The 24086-nt window shown below is 44.1% G+C and overlaps 2 protein-coding genes across 4 annotated transcripts; both read right to left on the reverse strand.

Annotated features, from left to right (window-relative positions):
- Positions 1 to 9002: 9002 nt before the first annotated feature.
- Positions 9003 to 18169, reverse strand: RBFA (ribosome binding factor A). Its single transcript, XM_071553456.1, has 7 exons — positions 18001 to 18169; positions 16533 to 16575; positions 15737 to 15913; positions 14382 to 14494; positions 13136 to 13220; positions 11370 to 11440; positions 9003 to 9730 (listed from the first exon to the last, which is right to left on the reverse strand). Exons 1-7 carry the CDS (start codon positions 18117 to 18119, stop codon positions 9340 to 9342), a joined length of 999 nt encoding a protein of 332 aa, XP_071409557.1. The 5' UTR covers positions 18120 to 18169; the 3' UTR covers positions 9003 to 9339.
- A 506-nt stretch (positions 18170 to 18675) lies between these two features.
- Positions 18676 to 23858, reverse strand: LOC139670844 (probable 2-ketogluconate reductase). Of its 3 annotated transcripts, XM_071552989.1 has the most exons (8): positions 23769 to 23815; positions 23445 to 23528; positions 23263 to 23316; positions 22372 to 22756; positions 21311 to 21482; positions 20116 to 20294; positions 19506 to 19602; positions 18676 to 19127 (listed from the first exon to the last, which is right to left on the reverse strand). In XM_071552989.1, the coding sequence occupies exons 4-8, from the start codon at positions 22751 to 22753 to the stop codon at positions 18974 to 18976; spliced, it is 984 nt and encodes a 327-aa protein (XP_071409090.1). In that variant the 5' UTR covers positions 22754 to 22756; positions 23263 to 23316; positions 23445 to 23528; positions 23769 to 23815; the 3' UTR covers positions 18676 to 18973. The 3 variants fall into 3 exon arrangements, with proteins under 3 accessions (XP_071409090.1, XP_071409088.1, XP_071409089.1); XM_071552987.1 differs by lacking the exon at positions 23445 to 23528 and having other exon boundaries at positions 23769 to 23858; XM_071552988.1 differs by lacking the exons at positions 23445 to 23528; positions 23769 to 23815 and adding an exon at positions 23402 to 23429.
- Between the last annotated feature and the right edge of the window lie 228 nt (positions 23859 to 24086).

The following is a 24086-nucleotide window of genomic DNA, read 5'->3' on the forward strand; positions in this document are numbered from 1 at the left end:
AGTCAAGGAATTTCATATCCTTTTGAAATTGTGGGGCCCAATTTACAGGATTGCACTCTCTGCACTGTGTTACTCCACAGTATGGGAATACAGTTAGTGCAGCTATAGTGACTTATTTCAGGATGTGCTCCTGCAGCATGCGTTTTCCCTGTGGGGCCCTTTGCAACAAGGAAAGCATGGTCTGAAAATGCACTGGCTACCTGTTTGCAACTCAAGGAGTAACTCCAAACATTGGTTCTCACTCACAAATCGTGTGTCATTTGAAATCCTTGATCTTCAAAAGCCCTAATAGCCCTTTGGGCAGGGGGCACTGCTGTCAAGGGAATTTGTCTCTAGATTTGCTCTGCTTGCTGATCTATCAAAGCCACATCTGGACACATGCCTGGCCTGTCTTCTCATGCAGCTGGCATCAAAATGTTGAGATACCTTAAGTATCTCAGCAAGAATAGACATACAATGGTAGCTTTCTGCACTCAACTGCATCAGTTTTGCAAACTAATTACCGTGTGCTAGAAGACTGTTTCACAGTTTCATTCATCAATCAAAAAAAAAAAAAAGAAAATGAAGCTCCTTTGTATATGAGTAATATCATCTGCAATTTTATCATATGGACAATATCAGTTGTGTTCAGGCGGGCAAAAAGCAAAACCCTCAGTTCTTTTTGGCATCTATCTTGTAGGTGTGTAGGGACTCTAAAAGAGAGGCAATGGCCTTTTGGTGTTGGATAGCCATCTGGCCCAGTGTGATCAGAACAACCTTCCTCTTCACTAAATACCCACAGAACTCATTTAAAAACTTAGTGACCTATATTCACAGACCTGGAGAGTAAAGCTTAACCCCACAAACAGCAGTGCCACAAACTCTATCACATTGACCCAGCAGTGTTTCATCTCCCAGAGCTTTGCCAGTGACTGACACTTTCTCCAAGGTAACTTCTAAAATGGAAGTTCAGTTAATTCCAGCTGTAGTTATTTCCTTTTCTAGAAGGAGACATCCAATTCTATAGTGACTGAACTGACATCTCACCTTGCCATTGGAAGTCCACCCACACTGTTGCTCACCCAGCTGGCAGAGGGCTGGATTTGCCGGTTGTGACAGCGTGGAGCTGGACTCCAGCAGGCTACTGATGGGTGGAAGCCTCATTAGAGGTCTCTCAGGCTCCACCTTTCAGACTTTGATGCCTTCAAGTCTATGAATGAATGAGGTGCACGGTCAGGTGATTTAAGTTTAGATTGCAGAAAAACATTGTTCAAGAAATACAGGTTTCCTTGTCCACATCATATTTTGGGTTTTATGGCATCCATGAAGCAGAAAAAGCTGTATCTCACCATTTATTTCTACAGACCTCATATTCCATACCAGCTGGATCTCTGACAGAAGAGTTAGACCCTACATCAAGAACTCTGCATGCAGAACTACACTGTAGAAATAGGTAGAACAATATCAGGTGGAGCACCATAGGTTACTGCTTCAGCCTGGAAATACAGGAGTAGACAAATAACCCTGGATGGATGAACAGGTCACAGGGAGTGGAGTTATTACAAGAATTACTGGGGAAAAAATATTGAGTCCAAAGTTATGTCCACATCCTAAGAGAAGTTGTAATGGTAAGGAAACTTCCAGGGTGGAATGTTGATGGAATGTAAGGAATCTGTTCCCTGAGCAACATAGCAACCTTAGATGTTGGCAGCACTAGGCTTGGTGTGCTAACCTTAGGAAAAAGAGAACAGAGGGTGGAACAGAGTGCAGGCTCCACAGCCAGGCTGTGTTGTAAATCACTGCAAGTATGGGAACTTAATGGTACCCTGTAGCTGACAATCTGTATAACATCTGCCACACAAGAGATATATTGGTTGCTGAACTAGCAATTGCTCAAACTTATGGTAAACTCATGTCCTGTGGATGAACTGCTCGTTAAAATTCAAAAAACCCAACTCCATCCCAAAAGCTACCTGCCTCCAAGGTACAAGCACCCCTCACTGAGCATGCACTCTATCTTTAAAATCAAAGCAAGAAAATACTACACCAAACAGTAACAAAGATTTGTATGGCAAGAGTCACTCAAGCTCTACCTAAACATAAAAAATAGTATAAAAATAACTTAAGAAAGGGGGTAAATTAGGGAAGATAACATCACAGACTTTTGCTATCAATTGATGAGCTGACCCTCTGTTTGCCCTTATCCTTAGGGATGCTCTCTGGGTCAGACATGAACAGCTGGCTACACCAAGAGTTTCCTTGGGAAATTCAGAGAGCTAGCTTGTGTTTGTGGATCTCTTTTTAGCACTATGTAGTGACCTGGCAATTTTATGTATTTGTTGCTGGCCGTATCACTCCTGTTTTACATATTTACACGTGTTTCTGCAGACAGCATATTTGTCATTGGCAATGAAAAGAACTGCTTTTTTGTTGTCTCAGTAAACTACACTATTTGTGAGTGTGGCTGTGACAATTTTTATTGAACAGGCTTACAGGGTATTGCACTATTTGTGCATCTGTAATCATGATAGTGCAACCAGACCTACAGTGCCAAACTGACTCTGCATTTCTGTTGCTTACTTACAGCACCAAATTGACTACCACTAAGAATTTAAGACCAGCTGCCACCACTCCCTCTGATGTCTGAGTACCAGCTGGAATGCAAGGGGAGTTTATTTTCTGCCAAATTTCCTTACTCTCAACACAACAGAAAAATTTGCCTTACTCTTTACCCAACATGAGTTGCCTATGAGCCACCAGTGCGATACAGGCCTTCTTGTGTGTCAGGCAAGATATTCCTGTAGGAAAGGGACACACTGTGCAAAGCCCTCTAAGAACTCACCTGTGCCATTTCTCAGGCTGAAGAAAGAGAAATTCCATGTGGGGTGAAGGCAGACAAAGTAGTTGAATAAGGGCATGGAGAGCCTGTAGAAGGAGATGATGACTAGCAGGAGCGAGACAAGAGCTGAGAGGGCTGCCATCACTCTCAAGAAAGGTAGCAAGGATGAAGTCCAAAGAAGGAAAAGAGCTACTGGAGCACACAGAAAATAGTAGTCAAGAACACAAACCAATTCAATATTTCTTTCCTAAAGGAAGACCTCACACTCAGCATTGTGGTAGCAAATGTCCCTTGGTGCATTGGGAAGGAATGGTGAGAAAATCATGCATGCTCTCTATGTCTCTGCAAAGTTCATGCAGAAGGAACCAAAACCCTGTCTTTCACCTCTGGCATCACCACAGTCAGATGAACATCTGCAGTAGAAATACCCTTATTTACACAGTCTGAATGTACATACTAATTTTGGCTCCAATGCAGAAAATTGGAAGAATAGTACATTCCTTCCTCTTTCAAGATTCAAAATAGTAAATGCTAAAGGAATAAGAGGTTTACCAGGCTTTGCATGAGTTCTGAACATTTCCAAAAGAACAGAGGTAGACAAAAAACTCTCAGAAAGATTAAAGTCACCAATGATCTCTGAAAGTTTTACCCAGTGGCTGGAGCACATTTTGTATCCCATAAAACACAGCCAACTGGGCAGCTAAGTTTCAGTGGGAAAAGGGAATGTGAGGGTGATAGCAACAATGGGCTATCACAGTTTGGAAATTCATCTGGCTTGTGCTTTGGGTATGGATCCAAATGTTCTAGGTCTGAAAATAACCAGCCTTCCCACTACAACAGTGTCACCTCCTTCCCCTTGTTTTTCAAAGCCTGTGTTATTTCTGTGGTGGTCTCTCGGCACTGTCCATCCCAGACTACGACTCTGGTTACATTTTGGCTTTTGAGCCAAAAGTGTAATGATGGCTCCGGGGTGAGGGAGAATAGGGCTTGGGCATCTCTCAAAAGGTGTGACCAGGCTGTGCAATGAAGAGACAGGGCTCACTCAGATGCTCAGGGAGTTTCCAGTGGCCAGCCAGCACTGGGGTCAGGAAGGAATTTTCCTCCAGGGCAGGTTGGCACTGGTCCCTGAGAGGTTTTTGCCTCCCCCTGCAGCATCACTCATGACTGCTGGTCAGGGCTCTCCAGACCCCCTGGCCAGGTTGCTCATGCACCATGGAGGTGACCTCTCATGCTCTGCAGCTGGGGAGAAGAAGGCTTTTTATTCCTCCATGATGAGCTAGCAAGTTTCTCCAGGTTTTTTGGCCTTCCTCTGCAGCACTGAGCATGACCCCTTGCCAGGCCTCCTTTGGGCCCTGGTGGCTCAGTTCTTGCCTGCTGCCCCTGCAATTCCCAGGCATCACCCTTGTCTTGTGTCTCTCTGACTCTGCTGCCCACTGCAAACCAGGAGCAGGAGCAAGTCTGCTCTTCACTTGCCTCCATTTCCCCAGAGGTTCTTCTTTGTTGCAAATAGCTTGGAAGGCTTCCTTCCTTGCTTGGAAAGGCTCCAGGCTTGCTGCCCCATCCGGAGGTGCCATTTTTCAGCTCTCCCTGAGTGCAATACAAGTTTGGGTCAGGCACAAGAGCTCTTTTCATGCATCCTTGGCCAAGAAACACATCATGTAAGGCAGTAAGTGTGGTTGTCATAGATATGTGTCCTGTTTTGGATAATATCCCACAGTAACACACACCTCTTTACTTTTCTTCTTTTGTGTGTGATCAGTACCAATCCTCACTCTTCACATTCTCACTCTTCAGGAAACAGGGACTGCTTGGCCTGTATTCCTGCTGCTACTCTCTGTGGCTCTATGGCATTTCTTTGCCAGACTGCAAGGGGTGTTTTTCCAAGCTAAACTGAAGAAAGCACCAGCCTGCTCCCAGCTACATGTGTGCATTGTTTTAATGCTTGTAAGCATCAGCTATGAAAGAGATTCAGAAAAAAATAAAATTACATAAAATAAATTCAGATATAAAAAGAAAATACCATTACCACTTGTACTCTTTCTGATTTGTGTACTTGAACATGTTTCTGAAGATGAAAAGGCCCTGGTATTTCAGGCAAATAATAGCCTCATCATTACTCAACTCATGGTGATCATAGGGAATAAAATGGACAGATAGGATAGAAATAGGAATAGAAATAGAATAGTTCTGCTGTGTTATGCCCAGAGTTCTGCATGACAAGCTACAATCCAGGTCTGAGGGCTTCATGCAGCAGACCAGCTCTCTGCAGTGCAGGTCCCAGGCTCATTCACGAGACAGGGCAGAGACACCTACAGCACCACTTAGGAAGGGAATGATGGCTCCAGACTGAGCTGGAGAACTCCCTTGGAGCCCTTGGCAGGAGCAGGAGGTGGGGAGGTGTAGAGTGATATCCCTGATATGAGTTGAGGGAAACGCCTCAACCCCTTGAAGGAATGCTGGCAGGAACGATTGTCTCCCTGAAAGTGCTTATTGATGGGGCTACTGAGGAATAGAGTGTTATGGAAATGAGACGGCCTTTCTTCGCTGCACCCTGTGGCACCCTTCAGAGACCCAAGGAGCCACCTCTCAGGCATCTGTCTATCACCCCCAAAATATTGACTGTAATCACTCAAGCTACCTAAATGGAAAAAAAGGTATAAAAAGAGATTGGGCATGAGCAAAAACTGGGGAGAAATGCCATCATCTCTGTGGGGGTAGCTGAGAGCAGCTGTCCTGTCTCCCCCACCATCAGACATTGAAGGGGTGAGCAACCAATTCTTACTCTGTTTTCCTATGCCTTACTAATTATAATTTGCTATAACTCACCAGGTGTATATGTGTTAGTGGGAAGTGGCTATATTCTTCCTGTTGCTTTTGCTTTGGGTTACTAAGTGTGTTTAAATGTGGTGTTGAGCTGTTGTGTTTCTGGTTAGTAATCCTCTGTTAGTTAAGTTTGTCGTGGGGGGTATATTGCTGGAGTTGCCTGTAGAAAGTGTTTTGTGCCAGTTTCTTTTGGGGTTTTTTGTCATCAATTAAATACAATCCTGCAGCTAAATGTTATTACCAACTAAGCAACCCATATAGTCATTGTCACATACTTGTATTAATAAAAATTATTTCAGGAGCTGATACAGACAAAGTTATTTTTCTTGCTATTAAGTGCGGTCCATAAACTGATTATGAAAGACCTTTCCAGGCAGTGTGCTGTCCCATGTTGGCTCTTAGGTGAGACGCAGACAGGCTGATCCGAGTTATACAAAGCTTTGATGTTCTGGGACCCTTATAGTTAATAAGTTCTCCCTGGCTAAAGTGTGGTCCTCATAGGAAGGTCAAAAACCTTTCCAGCCTGTGTTCTGTCCATGGGTCGATAGGCAGTGCTGGGTTCATAAAGCTTTGATTGTTCCTAGGGTGCTTATAGCTACTAACTTTACATTAATACAGAAGTGAGGTAAGAAATCTTTGCATTTCTGCCCCTCTCCCTTTCACGTGACAGGAGGAGAAGGCAACTATGAGCACACCCAGGACCCTGGCAGAAGCAGACTTGCACTTCTCATGTGCCCACCTTTAGAAACTGGTGGTTGGGCTCTTTGGAGACAGAGTTTTGGATTGGATGGGCCTCCACTCTGATGAAGTACTGTTGTTCTCTGGGTCTCGTGTTTTAACATGTGTTTCCAAGGGAAGTGGCTCAGGCATTTCCACAATTGAGTACAAAGAGAAAGAAAAATCCACAGGGAAATGAGTATGTATTGCTCACATCAAACAGTTTGTAACTGTTTAGTTCTGAAGCACCTCCTCCTCCAGACTGAGGACTTGATCTCTGAGCCAATATATTTGGTCTCCTAGTTTCAGAGATGTGAGGGTTTGCCACCCTGTGGAAACCCAGCTAAGCTAGATAAACACAAAAAACTTTCCCAAGACACAGTTCCCATGTGCTTTTTGCAAATACATTCCAGTGGTCAAATGATCTCAAGATGATCCACAGCTCTCACCCTGACCAGAAGGTACATGCCTCCTTCTCACAAGGTGACAGAGTCAATGACCAGGTTGGGAGATGGGAAGAAATGTCATCAAAAATCTCCTTTGCATGCACTGGAGGGAGCAACAGGAGTCAAATCAAATCAAATAGAACCAAATTGAATCAAAGAGCTGAGTTGGAAGGGATGATTAGGACTGATAAAACTAAAAAGCATGGTATTAAGGGCATTGTCCAAATGCCTCTTAAACACTGACAGTCTTGGGGGATCAACCACCTCTCTCAGAAGCCTGTCCAGGGTTTGATCACCCTCTGGGTAAAGAAATGTGTTCTCATGTCAAGTCTGAACCTCCCTGGAAGGACAGAGCTTTGAGCCGGTCCCGTATGACCTGGCACTGAGTATAGGGGATAAGAGGGACTTCTTTACCCTTCTCCTGGTCAGAAAGCTGTAGAGAGCAGTGAGGTCACCCCTCAGTCCCCTCCCTAAACAAGAAAAACCCAGTGTCCTGGGGCATCCCTCATAGGACATGCCTGCCAGCCCCATCACCAGCTTGAGTGTCTTCTGGACGCATTCAAGGACTTTCACAACCTCTTGAAATTGTGAGGCCCAGAACCACACACAATACTCAAGGTGAGGCCACACTAACACCAAATACAGAGGTATTTTGAGTGGCTGGTGCTGCTGTGTTTGCTGCATCCTGGGACACGGTTTGCCCTCTGGGCTGTTTGGGCACACACTGCTGACTGGTACTGAGCCTGCTGCCAAACAGGAACCCCAGAGCCCTTCCTGCAGGGCTGCGCTCCAGCCAATCCACTCGCACTTTAGACTTGTGCCTGGCATTACTTCTTCATAGATGCAGAATCTGTCATTTATTCTTGTTCAATTTCATGCCACTGATGTTTCTCAATGCTCCAATCATCTCAATCAGTTTGCTATCATCAGCAAATTTACTAATGGTGCATTCAACTCTTGCATCCAAATCACTGATAAATACACTGAACAGAACTGGACCTAGGACTGATTCCTGAGGAACACCATTGGTGACTGATCACCAGCAAGAAGTAACTCCGTTCACTGCAATGCTTGAGCTCTGCCCTTCAGCCAGTTCTTCACCCAGTACACCGTGAACCTGCTCATCCCACAGCTGGACAACTTGTCGGAAAGTATTCTGCAAGGCATAATGCCAAAAGCCTTACAAAAACCCAGAAAAACCACAACCACCATGTTCCTTTCATCCACTAGGTAGGTGACCTTTACTATAAAAGGATACTATATTAAACAGGACTTCTTCTATATGAACCCACATTGACTGTGAGTAATGATTGCATTGTTCTTTAAATGTAGTGATAGGACAAGGCGTAACAGTCTTAAATTGAAATAGATTTAGGTTAGATATGAGGAAGAAATTGGTGATGGTCAGGGTGATGAGGCACTGGCACAGGTTGCCTAGAGGAGCTGTGGATACCCCATCCGTGGAAGTGTTCAAGGCCACGTTGGATGGGGCTCTGAGAAATTTGGTCTAGTGGAAGGTGTACCTGCCCATGGCACAGGGATTGGAACTAGGTAAGCTTTAAGGTCCCTTCCAACCCAAGACATTCTATGATCCTACTATATTGTACTAGTCTACCCTATGTTGTCTTTCTTTACTTCCCCATTAACTAATGGAATTAAATTTTCTGTATTTCTAGAAGAATTCCTTTTTACTGCCTTGCTTATTTTAATTACTTTGAAGTTTGTGCCCTTTTGAATTTACACACTCATGCCATTTTTTACATGCTTTGAGTTAGAATTCTCACTTTTTATATAATTCCCTACTCATTTTCAAATCTCATTGAGTCACTCGGGCATTCTTCCCTGCTGCTTTTTCTCTATTTTTTGAGTTGTTACTACAGTTTTTAAGTCACAGTCAATGCTTTGCCTGATTTTACCCAATGGATGAGCAGTTCTTGATCATCTTCTGGCTGCAGTTTCCCTTGCACTACAGTAATTTTCTAAATTTATTTTCTTTCGGACTGTAACTTTATTGGCCATAATTTCAGTGAGTTTCACTCCTTTGTAGAAGAGTTTCTCCCATTAGACTGGGTCCTCTAAAGCATACCCTGTCCTGGTCTTTGTGTGCTGAAGCCTGAACACCACTGTCATTATTTTACTTCCCTTTTCCTTCCTGACCTCAGAATCACACCATCACTTTGTGATAATTTTTATCCAAGTTACGCAAAAAAATATATTTTATTGCATTTAATCAGCACAACGGCAAGAATTATTAACTCAGTGCTGCAAGAAGTGTATTTTGTTATTACAAAACTGCTCTCTGCTTCAAAGTTCCACAATTGCAGCGGCTTGAAAGCTGCTTAACCATATGTCACAAATGGCATTTTTGTTTTCTTACATACTTTGTACTAGCAAACCTCCCCACATGTGGCAAAACTATTTGTTTGAAGAAGGAAGTGGTAAACAGGCTGTACAAAATGAATCTTTCAGTATCTATGGCAGTCTTGGTTTTTTGCTATTGGCAGCCTCGATTGTGAAGGGAGTGGCTTTTTCACTTCATTTCAGTTTATCAGTAGGCTGACTTAACAGTTTGTCATCATCCATCTCCAATTTGTTTACCTCTTCCACTAGTTCATCCTCCAACTCATAGTCTGAGACTGATTCAGTGTTATTATCCCAGTAATCAGCTTCGCATCTGTCCAGTAAATATTTCTGTGGTGTAACATCATCATCATCAGAATTCTTTGGTTTTCTCTTTTTAATTTGCTTCTGAATCTTAGAAAGCTGCTGCTTCTGCTCCTCTGTCCAGGGAATGCTTTCTGTATGTCTTGACACTTTCAGTCTTTTATAGTCCATTATCTGTTTATTCAGCAGTTCATGATCAATACCAAACAGATTAGACCGCATGGGTGGATCTGAAGATTGAGTTGCTGAAGAGAAGAGTTTACTGTGGAAAAGAAAACAAATATTGGAGGGGTTTTTAGCTTGCATATATTTCAAGGGGTAATGCTAATTTTGATAACTTGAGTAACACATTAAAAATCTGGGGTCTGCTGTTTGACTTTATTAATTCCCTGTATCAGCACTGTGCTCCCCATGTTAAGAAGGAAGACACCCCTGTATTCCGTGTCAAAAAGTTTAATGGGAGAAAGGCACTAAAGCCACTACATTCCAGATGAAACTCCTTGTTTCTTGAAAAAGGTGTACACAGGTGAACACTGGACCTGGAAGCCCCAGGGAACTTAAGACTTCTCCTAGCTATTCCATGAAGTGAGAAGGAGCAGCCTGTACCTGGTACACATCAGACTGATGCATGAACGACACCTCATGCTGAACTTCCATAAGACACAGAGGAAGATGACAGGTGCCCTGTGGGAAATCTGTCACAGCAATGATTTGCCACAGGAAGCTATTTCTGATATGCACCTGATGAACCATCCTCTGAAGTGCTAAGGCACATAAGGAGTTTCTACCAACAGACTGCAACACAAGGGCAAAGGCTGCTGGCTTGGAGAGCATCCAATCCACAAAATCACTGCTCAGTAGACTGATTAGCCCTGTCCCTCAATAGACAAAAATCCCTCACAGAAGAATGCTAAATTAACTTAGAGAGGTTTGTCAGTAAACTTGTAACTCATGTATGACAAACCAAACTTATACCAGAAAAAAGTGGCCAAGTGGAGGAGTACTGGTAAATGCAGAGCTTTTATCCTCATGAGAAAATTAACAGCAAGAAACAAATACTACTGCTGAAAAGCATCTTTAAAAATTTGATTATTATAAACAAATCAAGTCTTGGAATCTTAGAAATTCTACAAATATTTTCCTCATAAAAATTAAGATATTAATAGCAGAAAAATCATTGGGTCTGCAAGTAACAAATCTGATGCCTATGCCACTCAAGGTAAAGACATGAAACACAGCTGATTTCTAAGACTTTGTTTTGGTATCACCTTATAAAAAGGTGGTATCTGAAAAAAAATTCAGATGCCTCTGAAAAAAATATACACTAGGTGTGTCAACTCAGCTACAGGCAACAATTCAGTCAATCTCCACAGCTTAACAGAGGTTCACTTATTTGTAATAAAACAGACCTTCCCATATTTGCAAAGCTGTGGTCTGCAGAGAGGTGCACAAGAACCAACAAAACAACCAATGAAAATGTGCCTACACTAAAATATGGAGGTAAATCAGAACACATTTAATAAGAAATATTTTCCCTTCATTTTAATAAATGGCTGTAACTTAGGTAAAGAAAGCTTAAGCCACAAAATAAAATGCTGTCCTCCACATTTAATTTATGGGATGATTACATACTAGTTGCGTCCTAGGCTACTCTGTAGCCTTCTACAATAACAAACATTAGTAAAAAAATCTCATCTCCTTAAAAGATGAGATACTTTTCCAGTAAGGTCTTCCAAGCAGACTCTCTTCTACTTTCTATTTCCTCATAACATCATTTGCTGAACTCTGAGATACCTAAAACATACATGTCTACTTTCTGTCATGTCAAATGATACTCAGTTTAAGTTGGCCAACAGAGATGGAAAAGGGCACTTGTACAATTCTGATTGAAAAAGCCCCACCTTGAATCATTTTCAGGTATTTCTTCTTCTTCTGGAGGTCCAAAATCAGCAATTGCCAATAAGTCTTCGACCTGTAAACACATGAAGGTAACACATATTAAAGGTCCTGTATTAAATACACTTTGTCCACACCTACAAAAAACCAGACAAATACCTAACAACAAATATTTTATTTTCTGCATGTTTGGAATATTTTGCAAAACCATTTTAAAACAGCCTTTTCCACCATTTACATGGAAGTGCTTAATCGTTTTGCCTGGGAAGTTTGTGTCAGACAGTGCAATGTACCCATGGATTCCTACAAAGATTTTTGCCTTGTACATTATAAACAATTGGCTAGGGATTGTGTGATGTACAGTTTTTGGTTTATTTGTTCTTACTTCAGTCTTGCAAATCCTTTTTCATAACATCCTTACTCTGCGATTTTTTTCACCTCTTCCCCCTTTCTGCAAGTTTGCATTTCTATTACAGGTAACTATGGAGTTCCCAGCTCCCTTTTAACATGATACCTAACCAGTAAATCCTACAAATCCAGTATGTCCAGTGCTTGTAGACTGTACATAATTGTGAAAATTTGCTTTCATTTAAAATTTTTATTGCAAATTTCTTTACATTAATTCCCTTCTACTTCAGTGTATTATTCTAGGATTTTAATTGGATGGTCTTTCCTTGACTTCCAATACTTAAAAATCAGGTTCAACTATGTTATTTCAAGCCCTGTTAATCGAAATTGTGGTTGACATGAATCTGGTGAACTGTAAAGTGGGAGAAGATGATTCATCCAAGTGCTTCCCAGTGTCATTCCCTGACAGAAACAATAAAAGAAAGGGTTTCACTTGTCTTCTGTGAAACTCAGAACTTTTCTGACCACAGAAAGTTCAAGCAGTTCACTGCATTTCAGAGTCTGAAGTCCTTGTTATCCTTTCTAGCCCTGTTCACACACACTGCAGGAGCCCATAAGTCATTAACAGTAACTAATTGGTTACAATAGTAAACATATCTAAGCATATGTTCAGGGCTTCAGGGCACAGAAGTGTGAACATGTTCCTTTCAACTTCTATTCATATAAACTTCTTTAGGAGACGTTTTTCATTAAATTCTACTCACTGATGTAATTTTTTTCTTCTGGAAATCTCACTATTTAAGAGATCTCGCTCCACAGTCCTAATGACAGCAAATTCCTAGGAAACCATATCTAGGAAACCATTCCTAGGAAACCATTCTAGCAGTACTTCAACTATTTAAAACCATCAACACCTTGACAGAAAATGTAAAATAGTAAAGATAATTTTAAAAGTTAAGAAAGAAATGTAGAATGAGTAAGCTTACATCCCCTATGTAAAGATCTGCACTTCCTAATGACATTTTAACAATTCACAGGTGAACAAAAGATTGGGGGAAAAAATAAACAAGTCACTGGTTAGATTCAATAGAATTTTAAAACCAAATAACATTTAAAATGTGGAAGACAGCTCCTCCAACCTCATTTCTATTATCACGTACACCTGGCAACCCTATACTGTTCCTTAAAATGGTAAGTAATTTTTTTAGAATTTCTTTATTGGACTAATGATACAACCTACAGTTCTTGTATACTGCATATAAGCATCAATTTTACCCAAGATTGCTTGTTAAAGTGCTTTGGAACTTGAAGAGGAAAGGGTATACAGAAAGACTGATTTTGAATATAGTTTGGTGGAGCAACTGAATGATCAGTTCTCTCCTAAGTCACTGTATTTGTACATTCAGTCAAAAATTAGAATTACCTCTTTTACAGCTGCAGCTTCTTTGTCTTTTACAAATATTATTGGGGGTACATTTCCTAGAATCTGCTGACTCTTCAGAAGATACCTGGCAAAAATACAGCATTGACCAGTACAAGTATCAGTATAACTTTTCCAGGACAAGTAAAATGTGTTAGATTAATTCCAAGAGTACTGCACATTTAAGATATGGCTTCCAAAACTTACAGTCTGATGGGCAGCTATTCAGGTTAGTGCTAAGCAATAAATTATTGCAGAATCCCAACTTTGAATGCATAACATACAAAAACTACCCACTGCAGATCCCAATGAGTATTAATGACATTAGATTTGTCTCTATCCATGTGCACAGGTCTTTCCCCCCTTTATGTGGCACTCCTATCCCCACTGTAGGGGTAACAGCAGTGGGGGATAGAGCCCTCAGAGCCAGGCAAGACAACTAGTCCTACATGCTCGCTGCAGAAAGGACTGACAGGGCTTCCCTTGTCTTCTTCCCAGCTATCAACCCTTCTCAAAGAGTGGAAGCTGTTGGGAGTAGAAGAGAGAATTGTGCTGGAAGCAGGAATTACACAGCCTAGGGAAACAGGGGGAAAGGAAAAGGCTTAGCAAGTATGCTCCTATGCCACCTTCCGCATGGAGTAAAGTCCTGAACTTCCAATGGACTGTCTGGATGTCAAGAAAAGAGGAAGAGACAGAAATCTCATGATAACCTGAAAACTCATTGGAATCTGCGCTGAAAAAATGGATAAAAGCATCACTATACATGGTAGGATCCTGAAATACTTTTTTTAAATCAGTATTGTGAAGAACTTCTGTAATATTAATCATCCCTTCTGGAGATCCAAATTGTCTGTAGTGACCAGAATTGCACAGTGAATCTGCAAGCAGATACTTGTAATTGCCAGTCCTATGTGCAGCATTCATTCTGGCCTACTGTTGCACACAGCATGTCCAGCCCACCACCTCTGGGTCACTGGAGTGAAACATCATCCACACACCCCTCTTGCTTTCTGCTCATCCCACTCCAGCCCTGGGAAACCACAGAAGCCAAATAATCCAGCTGTGCTCCACATAGCTGGTCTGATACAGCCACCCCTTCCTCCAGTGAGGGTCATCACAGGAGATGCTCTGACTCCAAGTATCTAAAGCAGCCCAAAAGGTCAGATAGAGATAGTTAGAAATACTTAAGAAATGGTACTAGTCCATGGCTCTGAATTCATGCAGTGGCCTGTTTATCCCCCAGCAGTACCGAATACGTGGGGCACTCTTCTGCAGAACACTTTCCACATAACTTTCTTTCTCCGCAGTAGCAGCGTGATTCCAGTACACACGACAGGCTGAAAAGTTTGATGACAGGGACACCTATGAAAAGGCAAATATGTCATTAAAATTATACACACACACACTTCGTGTACAATGATGTTTCTGACGGATTGTAGAAAGCCTAGTAGAAAATTTCTTCTGGTAACAGAAGTAATGATATCATATCAGAATCAGCTCAGGAGTAAATCAGGAATGATCTACTTCCCACTGCATCCCAGTGTAGCACAAACATTAAGCAGTTACAAAATCTGTATTATATTGGGAAGAAGGCTGATTCTTTCTCACTCTCATGTCATAACTTGTTTCATTTACAGCAATGTTTCCTGAAAGTGCTTTGGCTTGCCCACACCAGTCAGTGTTTTTATGTGCAGACATGCAACCCAAATTAGACAAGAAATCCTCTAAGCCCTAAACAGATAGAAATATTATATGAAGGATACTGCACATATAGAGCCAAAAGACTCATCTTGCCTGTGTAATTTTAATCACATGGCTGAAGACAGAATGGATCTATTTCAGTCATAAATGACAAACCTTTTGTCATAAATGCAGCTATGATGTGCAATTTTTATTTATGCTTCTAATATCAAAGCTAAGTCCATCAAGCTTTTAAGCCAAAAACTGGTATAATTTATTCATTATAGAACAGCAAACACGGAAGATAAAACTATAGGCAACAAACAAGAATGTGGAGACTGACTTAATTCCTGAATCAGAGCTTTAATGATCCCCTTCAAACCCACAAATTACACTATCGGCTACAATTAGGTACAAATCCCAATTCTTTCTCAAATCTTGCTTGACAATGACATTTTCTTAGGCTTGTCTTTTTGTTAACTAAGCTCATCCCTCACTTAGGTCTCCTGCTTCCAGTATTGCTGGTGACACAGGAGGTAACAATCTCACACAGCTGCAAGAATAAAACACTCTTGGAAAGATACACTTATGTTGATAAAACCAGACTCCTCCTTATGAAAGGACAAGGCAAAGCATTTATGTCTGAGTAACAGGAAAAAAAAAGTCATACCAGGAGAATCACCATTTAGTTGGCCTAAGGTGCATTTGCACTGGAGTGGCAAAGGTCTATTAAGTCAGGTACAACAGTGGCAAAGTCTCTTAGTATGTTCTCTATAGCCTGATCTTGCTGCACTCCCCCACATCAGAGGCAATGCAGTAAAACTCGCCCTGCACACAACACCCAGGGGAGCTCCTCTGGTACACTGTGCTGACCTCATGGTGTAGCCAGAGTGGCTCAACACAAGATGTAGCTTTGGCACTTGCCTTGCAGATTTCCAGCTTGAGATCATAAAATTCTTGACTGACTTCAGAGGTAATCACCATCTGTGACATAGCTTTATGAATAAGACCATTCAAGACTCTACAGCGTATGTTATCTTCCTTCCGAGTTTTTGTCTGCTCATTGTTCATTAACACGCCCAACTTGGTTGGTTTATACATCTTAAAAAAAAAGGAAACAACACATTAATCAGTAGTTACACACTTGTATTAGTCAACTATAAACAGTTTTATGCACTTTACTAAGAATGCTCTTAAAATGTCATTATTGCAGCTGTAATGACTTTATATAGGTCCTGTGTATCAAGTGTTTCAATAAAGAATATTTCTGTCCACAAAATATTTGACCTTTGTGTCTTACAGTCAAAGTTTCTTAAGTTTCTTTACTATTTTGTAGCAAGTTACACAGGTCAATAAATCTGTTTTCTAAAACACAGGATGTAGTGACTGAAAAGCACCACTTGGTTGAAAACAAACATTAAAATTTTTTTTCACTAAACTAAGTTTATATAAGTTTTACTCTGGATCAGTTCTCTGCTACGTACTCAAGAGTGTGCAAGAGAGAATTGATGGTGGCGAAAGATCAGTGCAGAAGAAACAGCCAAGGGGAGCCAAATGGCTTCTCTGGATGGCAATCCTGCCATGTCACAGTGAGACTGGAGCCCCAGCATTGTTCACAAAATTAAGCTATTTCTTCATCAGAAAAAGCTTTTCCCAAGGTTGGAATCTATGGCACAAGTTTTTTCCTCCTGGAACACAGTGCCTTAAGACCTGCACTTACCATCTTAGATCCCAGCGTAGGGCTGTCATACCAAAACTTCTTTCTTTTGGGAAAAAAAAAAGGAAATCAGCTTTATCTTTCAGCAAGCTCAGAGAAACAATAGACTCTCTGTGTAATTAAAATGCCACCTGCCTGTAGGCACAGGACAACATCCAGGCTTTCATCTGCATGAGTAGATTTCCCCACAGCTGGGATGCAGGAGCAACACTTTTTATCCACAGCTGAAGTTGCAATGAACAGCACAAGACGGGGAGAGGAGTGGAGGGGGAAAGAACAACGCTAAGATTTCTTTAGAGAACCATTAAGGTTAGAAAATACCACTAGGATCATCATTAGAGTCCCATTATTAACCCAGCACTGCTAAGTCCACCACCACACCATGCCTCCAAGCACCACATCTACGTGTTCTCCAAACACTTTCAGGGATGGTAATTCCATCGCTTCCCTGGAGAGCCTGCTCCATTGCTTGACCTTGGTGAAGAAATTTTTACTAATATTAAATCTAAACCTCCCTTAGTTCAACTTGAGGCCATTGCCTCTTGTGCTGTTGCTTCTAACTTGCGAGACCGACCCCCACCTGGTTACAACCTCCTTTCATGTAGTTGTAGAAAGCAATAAAGTCTCCCCTGAGCCTCCTCTCCACTAGGTTAACCATACCCAGCTCCCTCAGCTGCACCTCATCAGACTTGTGCTCCAGATCCTTCACCCACTTCGCTGCCCTGCTCCGGACCCGCTCCAGTTTCTGTGTCTTCCTTGTAGTGAGGGGCCCAAAACCGAGCAGAGGACTCGAGGTGCGGCCGCACCGGTGTCACCGCGGACAGGGGGCAGTCACTGCCCTGGTGCTGCTGCTGACACCAGCCAGGAGCCACTGACCCCCTGGCACACCCGGGCCAGGAGCCACTGACCTCCTGGGACACCCGGGCCAGGAGCCACTGACCTCCTGGGACATCCGGGCCAGGAGCCACTGACCCCCTGGCACACCCGGGCCAGGAGCCACTGACCCCCTGGCACACCCGGGCCAGGAGCCACTGACCCCCTGGCACACCCGGGCCAGGAGCCACTGAACCCCTGGCACACCCGGGCCAGGAGCCACTGACCTCCTGGGACATCCGGGCCAGGAGCCACTGACCCCCTGGCACACCCGGGCCAGGAGCCACTGACCCCCTGGCACACCCGGGCCAGGAGCCACTGACCCCCTGGCACACCCGGGCCAGGAGCCACTGAACCCCTGGCACACCAGGGCCAGGAGCCACAGACCCCCTGGCACACCCGGGCCCACCGCTGGCTCACGTTCAGCCGCCGACATCGGTGGTGACTTGGCACAACACCGAGGCACCGATACCCGAACAGCCCGGGCTGGGTCTACCTCCTCGGCGCCGCCGGCACCCACAGCCGCTCTGCAGCCCCAGCACCCGCAAACCACCCCACCAGGGCACGGCCCGGCCCGGCCCGGCGGCCCCGCACCTACTTGTTCTTGCGGAGCATTTTCCGCAGCAGCACTATGTTCCTGGGGCCGCGCAGGGCTGCGGAGGTGTGCAGGGCCTGGCCCCACCGCGGCACGGTCACCACCGCCCGCCCGCCCCACATCCTGCCGCGGCGGCACGGCCAGGCACGGCCCGGCTCTGGTGGCACGGCCCGGCTCTGGCTCTGGGCACGGCTCCCCCTGCCGGTGCGGCGGCCCGGGCCGGCCTCGGAGGGAGGGGGAGAGGGAGAGAGAGGAGAGAGGAGGGAGGAGAGAGGAGGGAGGAGAGAGGAGGGAGGAGAGAGGAGGGAGGGAGGAGGGAGGTGAACCCAGGCCCGAGCACGGAAGGTTGCACGCACTGAGAGCAGGCACAGCTGTGCACGAGCTCGGCGCCTGGGCAGCCAAAATGCACCCAAAGGTCAGGATCGGTGCTGGGGCAACGGGAGCAGCCCCGCTGAGGGTTCCTCCAAGACACGACTCCACAGAATTAGTCAGGTTGGAAAAGACCTCTGAGATCATCGAGTCCAACCTTTGACCCAACACCACCTTGTCAACTAGACCATGGCACTGAGTGCCACATCCAGTCTCTTCTTAAAAAACCTTCAGGGACGGTGAAACAAAAAAAAATGCACCCGGAGTGCAGGGTATGAGCCTCACCATAGGAAAACCAGCATCATGGTGTCTCCCCTGTCAGGTCAATTCGGTGATTTATTACGGTGTTGCATTGATGGGCAATTGTAAGGGGATGTGGGCAGAATAAAAGACACTGATGCAGACTCAGAGCTGTGGGGTTTTCACTGAAGGCTGAGACAAAATACTGCAGGTTTTCCACACAGAAACACTGCTGGTAATTTAAATCAATTAAACATTATATATTTTATCTGTATAATACTTGCAGGATAATTACATGAAAAGTGATCAGATTACTGTTTCTTCACGCCAGGATAACCACTGATGTTACCACTAAGCACAAGCCTCTCTAGAGCAGCACTTCGTGAGGGACAGGCAGACCCGCAAGGCCTGCCTGAATGCTTTCTGTCATCTCCTCCATCATGATGCGGCGTGTCTTCTTCGTGGCACTTCCGATGTGAGGAGTTATTATGACATTCTTCAGCTTTAACAAAGGGTGATCCCTGGGCAAGGAAAAGAAATGCTGAGCCAGTCACTCACAGCACATTCATTTATCTATTTCATCACCTGCAGGCAGCCAGGGAAATATTTAAAATAATAACTAAAAACCCAATTGCATGACTCAGGCATACTCAGGAGGGCAGTTCAAAGTGCTGCCGAGGCTTGGTGGGGTTTTGTGCAACAAATCCTCCAAATGAGTCAGTGTGAATTTTGTTTGCCTGGGACAGAAGGACAGGGGATGTGGTTTCAGCAGGACTAGTGCACACACATCATGTACTCCTACTAACAAAAATCATGCAACTTCTCACATGCTCACAAAATTTTACTGTTTGAACCTCACAGATATACTTGTTCATATTTAACTTAAATACATGTCTTACCTTGGCAAAGGCTCAGGATATGTCACATCCAGAGCAGCTGCCTTAATAATTTTCTTTTGAAGGGCTTCCACCAAAGCATCCTGATCCACTACAAGACCTGGGTTACAGTAAAAAGGATATGTTTATTTTCATATTCTGTACTGTTCTCTTGCCATCCTTTGGGGCACAGTGGTCAGGCAGACAGCAGAAGCAGCAGCAGAGTGTGGTGTAGTGGCACCACTGGTACCAGTGGGTAGGAGCATCAGGGTTAGACAGCTGGCAATTAGCAGCATCAAACAAAGTAGCCAGGCTTCAGAGCAGGCTGTGCCACCCTAATGTATGTTAGCAAAAACACTGCACTAAATAAATAAAAAGCTTAAGTAGGAGGTTATATAAGTATACATGGGCTTCTGACACACCAAGCTCACAAACATTTCAGAGACCTACTTGCTTTTTATTACAGGAACACTCAAATGTTTTACTGAAATATGACTGTGGGCACCTAAACAGTCTAATAACCAGAGAATTTACAGAAAATTTCAGAATGACAGACTATACGTTAGAGTTGGGTTTTCCCAGGACTTGTCATGCCAAGAAACCTTAATGAAGTTTTATTTATTCTGCACCTCACCTCTGCTGATGTTAATGAGAGTAGCAGTGGGTTTCATCAGCTCCAGCTCTCTCTTTCCAATCAGTTTGTGTGTCTGTGGAGTTAAGTTCACAGCCAGCAACACAAAATCTGACTGCTGGAGCAAACTGTCTATCTTCTTACAGTAAACAGCTCCAACAGCACTTTCTTCTTCCTTTTTTCTGAGGTGAAAAAGCCAAAATTAAACTCCAGTAGCAAGAAACAAGAAAACATCAAATCACCATTAGAGGTTTCTTTATTGTTTTCCTCACTGTGTGGTGCAGAGCGGTTAGCTGGTTATCTGACTGAAACTCAGTAAACACAAATGAATGTTAAGCCCTTTCTCACAACACCAAGTGAATGATACACAAATGTGCAGTACTATGCCTGTGGAGATGGAAAGTAAGAAATTAATATCGTATAAATGCCCTGAATAAATGATAACATAAAAGCATTTGTATCACAGCTTCTGGTTGTAACATGGATTCTTGGGATTCTTTTCCAACCCAACAGCAAGACTGATGTTTGACATGAATTACCTTTCCTGGGAAAAGTAACTTGTGTGAAAGTTACTAAGGAAACCCAAAAGACAGAGCAGGGGTTAAATTTTCAGAAATTTGTGTAAGCAGCAGCCTGATTGCTCTGTGCACCAGTGCTGATTTACTGAAACCACACGCTGCAGGACCTGCTGGTGCATTTGATCTCTATCAGGACAAGGCTGGGGCATGTACTGCCCAACTCTTATCAGATTCCCACAGAAGAGTAGGATGGGATGGGACTGATAGGAGCACAGAGACAGAGGGCACATAGACCTCATCCAGAAGACAGCAGACTGGCAAGTCTGGGTCGTTATTGTCAGCTGGCTCTGGAAGGGTGAGATGTCCCTGCCTGAATCCCTGCCTCACCTAATTCACAGGAGTTGTGTCCTCCCAGACAGTTTGCTCCTTTCCTCAGTTTATTGCAATGTCACCACCATGACAGGAAGGACCAGGGAGCTCCAACTCACAGGGAGACCAGTGAGATTATCTCTCGCATTCCTTGCTGACTTTGGGAAATTGATGACCATCCAGAAACAAGTGTATGTACTTTGCCACTTAAAACAAAGGGCACAGTGAAAAGTGAAAGCACAGTGAAAAGTACAAAAAACCATTTAAAAGCAGTAGCAAAATAGTTGCCATGGAGCTGCAACCAGCTTTACCTCTGACTCCTGTTGTGGTACAAAATCTTCATTTCAAAGGCTTTGGCTCTTTCAGCTACTTTATAACCAATGGTGCCCATTCCCACGATCCCCAGGGTTGCTCCAGAAACCTCAGTCCCCAGCCAGTCAGTAGGGAAATACTCTGTGTCTGGGGAGACTGCCATCTCATAGCCTTTGAGGAGGAAAAGAAAGAAATAGGTCATTTAAAGGATTTATCCGGCATCTGGTTACTTTTTTCCCCCACTTTTTGTTGTAGGACAAGGCAGAAGCACAGGATCAGCAACACAATGTCATTGTGCTTCTGGACAAGAAGTGAATAATGCTGCACTGTACACATGACTGCTGACACTGATTTCCTGCTTAGGACAGTAACATATCCAGCCTCTCTTTGGCAGGCAAGGAGGTTAAGGCCAAAGCAGCAACCTCCTTTGGATGTACATCACACACCTGCCTATCATCTCTCTCTGCCTCCAATGCACCTCATGGCAGTTCACTGGCAGGGGTCATGAAAGTGGCAGTGTCACAGATGTTGACAACATTGTAAATACTGAATGGTGCAACTGATGTATCAGTTGAGGTATCATCAAGACTTTCAGGAAGGCCATACTATTCCCCATGACCTCACAGATACACCAATGTTGGCAGGGAAAAGAAACAGAGCATGGTGGAGAAATTTCTGGATAGACTGTCCATAATGACTCAGATACATGGCAGCTTGACAAAGACAGGTTTCAAGTCTCCTTGAAAATATCTCCTTTTAATCCCTTTTATTATAACTTGAAAAGCAAGGCTGAAGTGAACAAGTATGATGAAGAAGTGGCTGGGGGCTGAGGAAGAACAGGCCTGAATTTGGGGCTGTCTGAAGAAGGAACACATCTACTGTGCTGATATGGCTTTTTGGAAATGGTATGTAAGTTATTGTCAACAAGACAGGTAATTGTTTCCTTGCCCTGTATTTTCCATATTTCTACTTTTAAGCTTACCTTTGCATCTGCACATGCTTTCTGCATCTTTTGAAGTCACCTTTTCTACAAAAAGACTAAAACTATTGAAGTTATTACCTTCCACAAGTCTCCTGGAAGATGCCAGCATCAAAGCCATCCCCAGGTCTGCAGTGTCAGTGGAGACAATAAATGGAGTGTTGGACACTTTCACACCATAGCTGGAGAGGAGTTTCAGATCCAAGTGATCTATTCCCACTCCTGAACTTGCAACTATCCTCAAGTTAGGCAAGCTCTGGAGCAGCTCTTCATTAACAACTGGTTTGTGATACCACATATAAATAGCTCTGATCTTTTTGCTGAGAGATGTCTTATTTTCAAGATATTCTTTCATGGTAATGAGATGAAAATGTTTCTCCAGAAATTCAACATGGTCTTCATATACTCCATGCATCCCTCCTATACAGTCAATTAGCACATAGGGCAGTTCCTCACCCTCCATGCCCTACAAAAGCAATGAGAACCAAAAGGACATGGCCTTAAGTGATCCATTACATTTTTTAAAATAAAAACCAGGAATTGATTGGCTCCATTACATGCTGTTTTCCCACTTGATGGAAGAGTTGGCTAAAGACAACCACTCCCACTTGCAGGACCATTTTAGGTTCTTACTGTGTTATTCAGAAGGATGTTCATCTTCTATATAATCTTGTTAATAAGACAAGAAGACTTTGTTTCTGACATACCAACTATATTAACACTTAGACAAATGACCTACCAGATGTTACTCTTGTTCAATATTCAATATTTAAAGCCCAAAGTCTTGATCATTTAAGAACGTGGCTATGTGAGTGGAGGGGTTCTGCCTTTGATTGCCACTTCTGGAACTACATTAAATAATTAGCACTCATGAGATCATCTCAGGAAAAATGTCATTTAACCTTAACAGAGCTATAATTTTTCAATTACGAACTTTGGAATTATCAATTTACTTCCAGAACGTAAGTTTACCCTTTCTTTTTTCGGTCTCCTTCAGTGTCCTGACAAGTCTTCACTCTGCCAAGCCTGGAAAGAACCAAGTCTGTGATCTCAGGTTAAAGACCAGAGCCCCGCTCGCTGCCCCTCTCCCCGGGGCAAGGCGCTCCCGCACCGCTCTGCACAGCTGGGCCAGCGCTTCCCTCTCCTTCCCCGACCTCACGCGGAGTATTCCCGGTGCAGTGCCGGTCGAGCCCTGGCTCCCGGCGTTTGCAGCTGTCCCGGCCAGCCTGCCAGTGAGACTAAAGATAGGAAGGAGCTGGAGCGGCGGCCGGAGGGCTCCGTCGGGCCCTGAAGGACGGCAGGGAGCCGGCGCCGTCCCTCCCACTCCCAGCCCAGACGGGTCGCGGAGACCGCGGGACACCTCCGTGCCCGCACACCCGGTGCTACCGGCGGGGCCGCGGCCACGACCGTCGGAGGACCACTTGGCAGAGGCACCCCGGGTGCCGGGCACGGGGGTCCCGCCCGCAGCTCGCACTCACCCCCCGGTCCCGCTCTCCACCGCCGCCGCGCCTGAGCCGCGCCCCCGGAGCGCGGGGGCGGAGCGGGACCGGCCGCCCGCACCCTGGCCCGGCCGAGCGGGGAGGAGTGGCCGTGTCAGGGCGTGGGACCTGCACCCCCATCCCTGGCGGAGCCGAGAGGCAGCAACGGGAGCTCATAAATGGCTGTGTGTTTTTTTAAAACGTGTGTCCTGTTTTCTGCACTGTCCGTTATTTCAAAATAACGAGAATTTTGCGTTATCGCTCAGCATACTTTTTTCCCCTCCACATTGTCTTTGAAGGCTAACTGTGCTCTGGTCG

This window comes from Pithys albifrons, chromosome 4 (assembly GCF_047495875.1).
Source record: "Pithys albifrons albifrons isolate INPA30051 chromosome 4, PitAlb_v1, whole genome shotgun sequence".
NCBI lineage: Eukaryota > Metazoa > Chordata > Aves > Passeriformes > Thamnophilidae > Pithys > Pithys albifrons.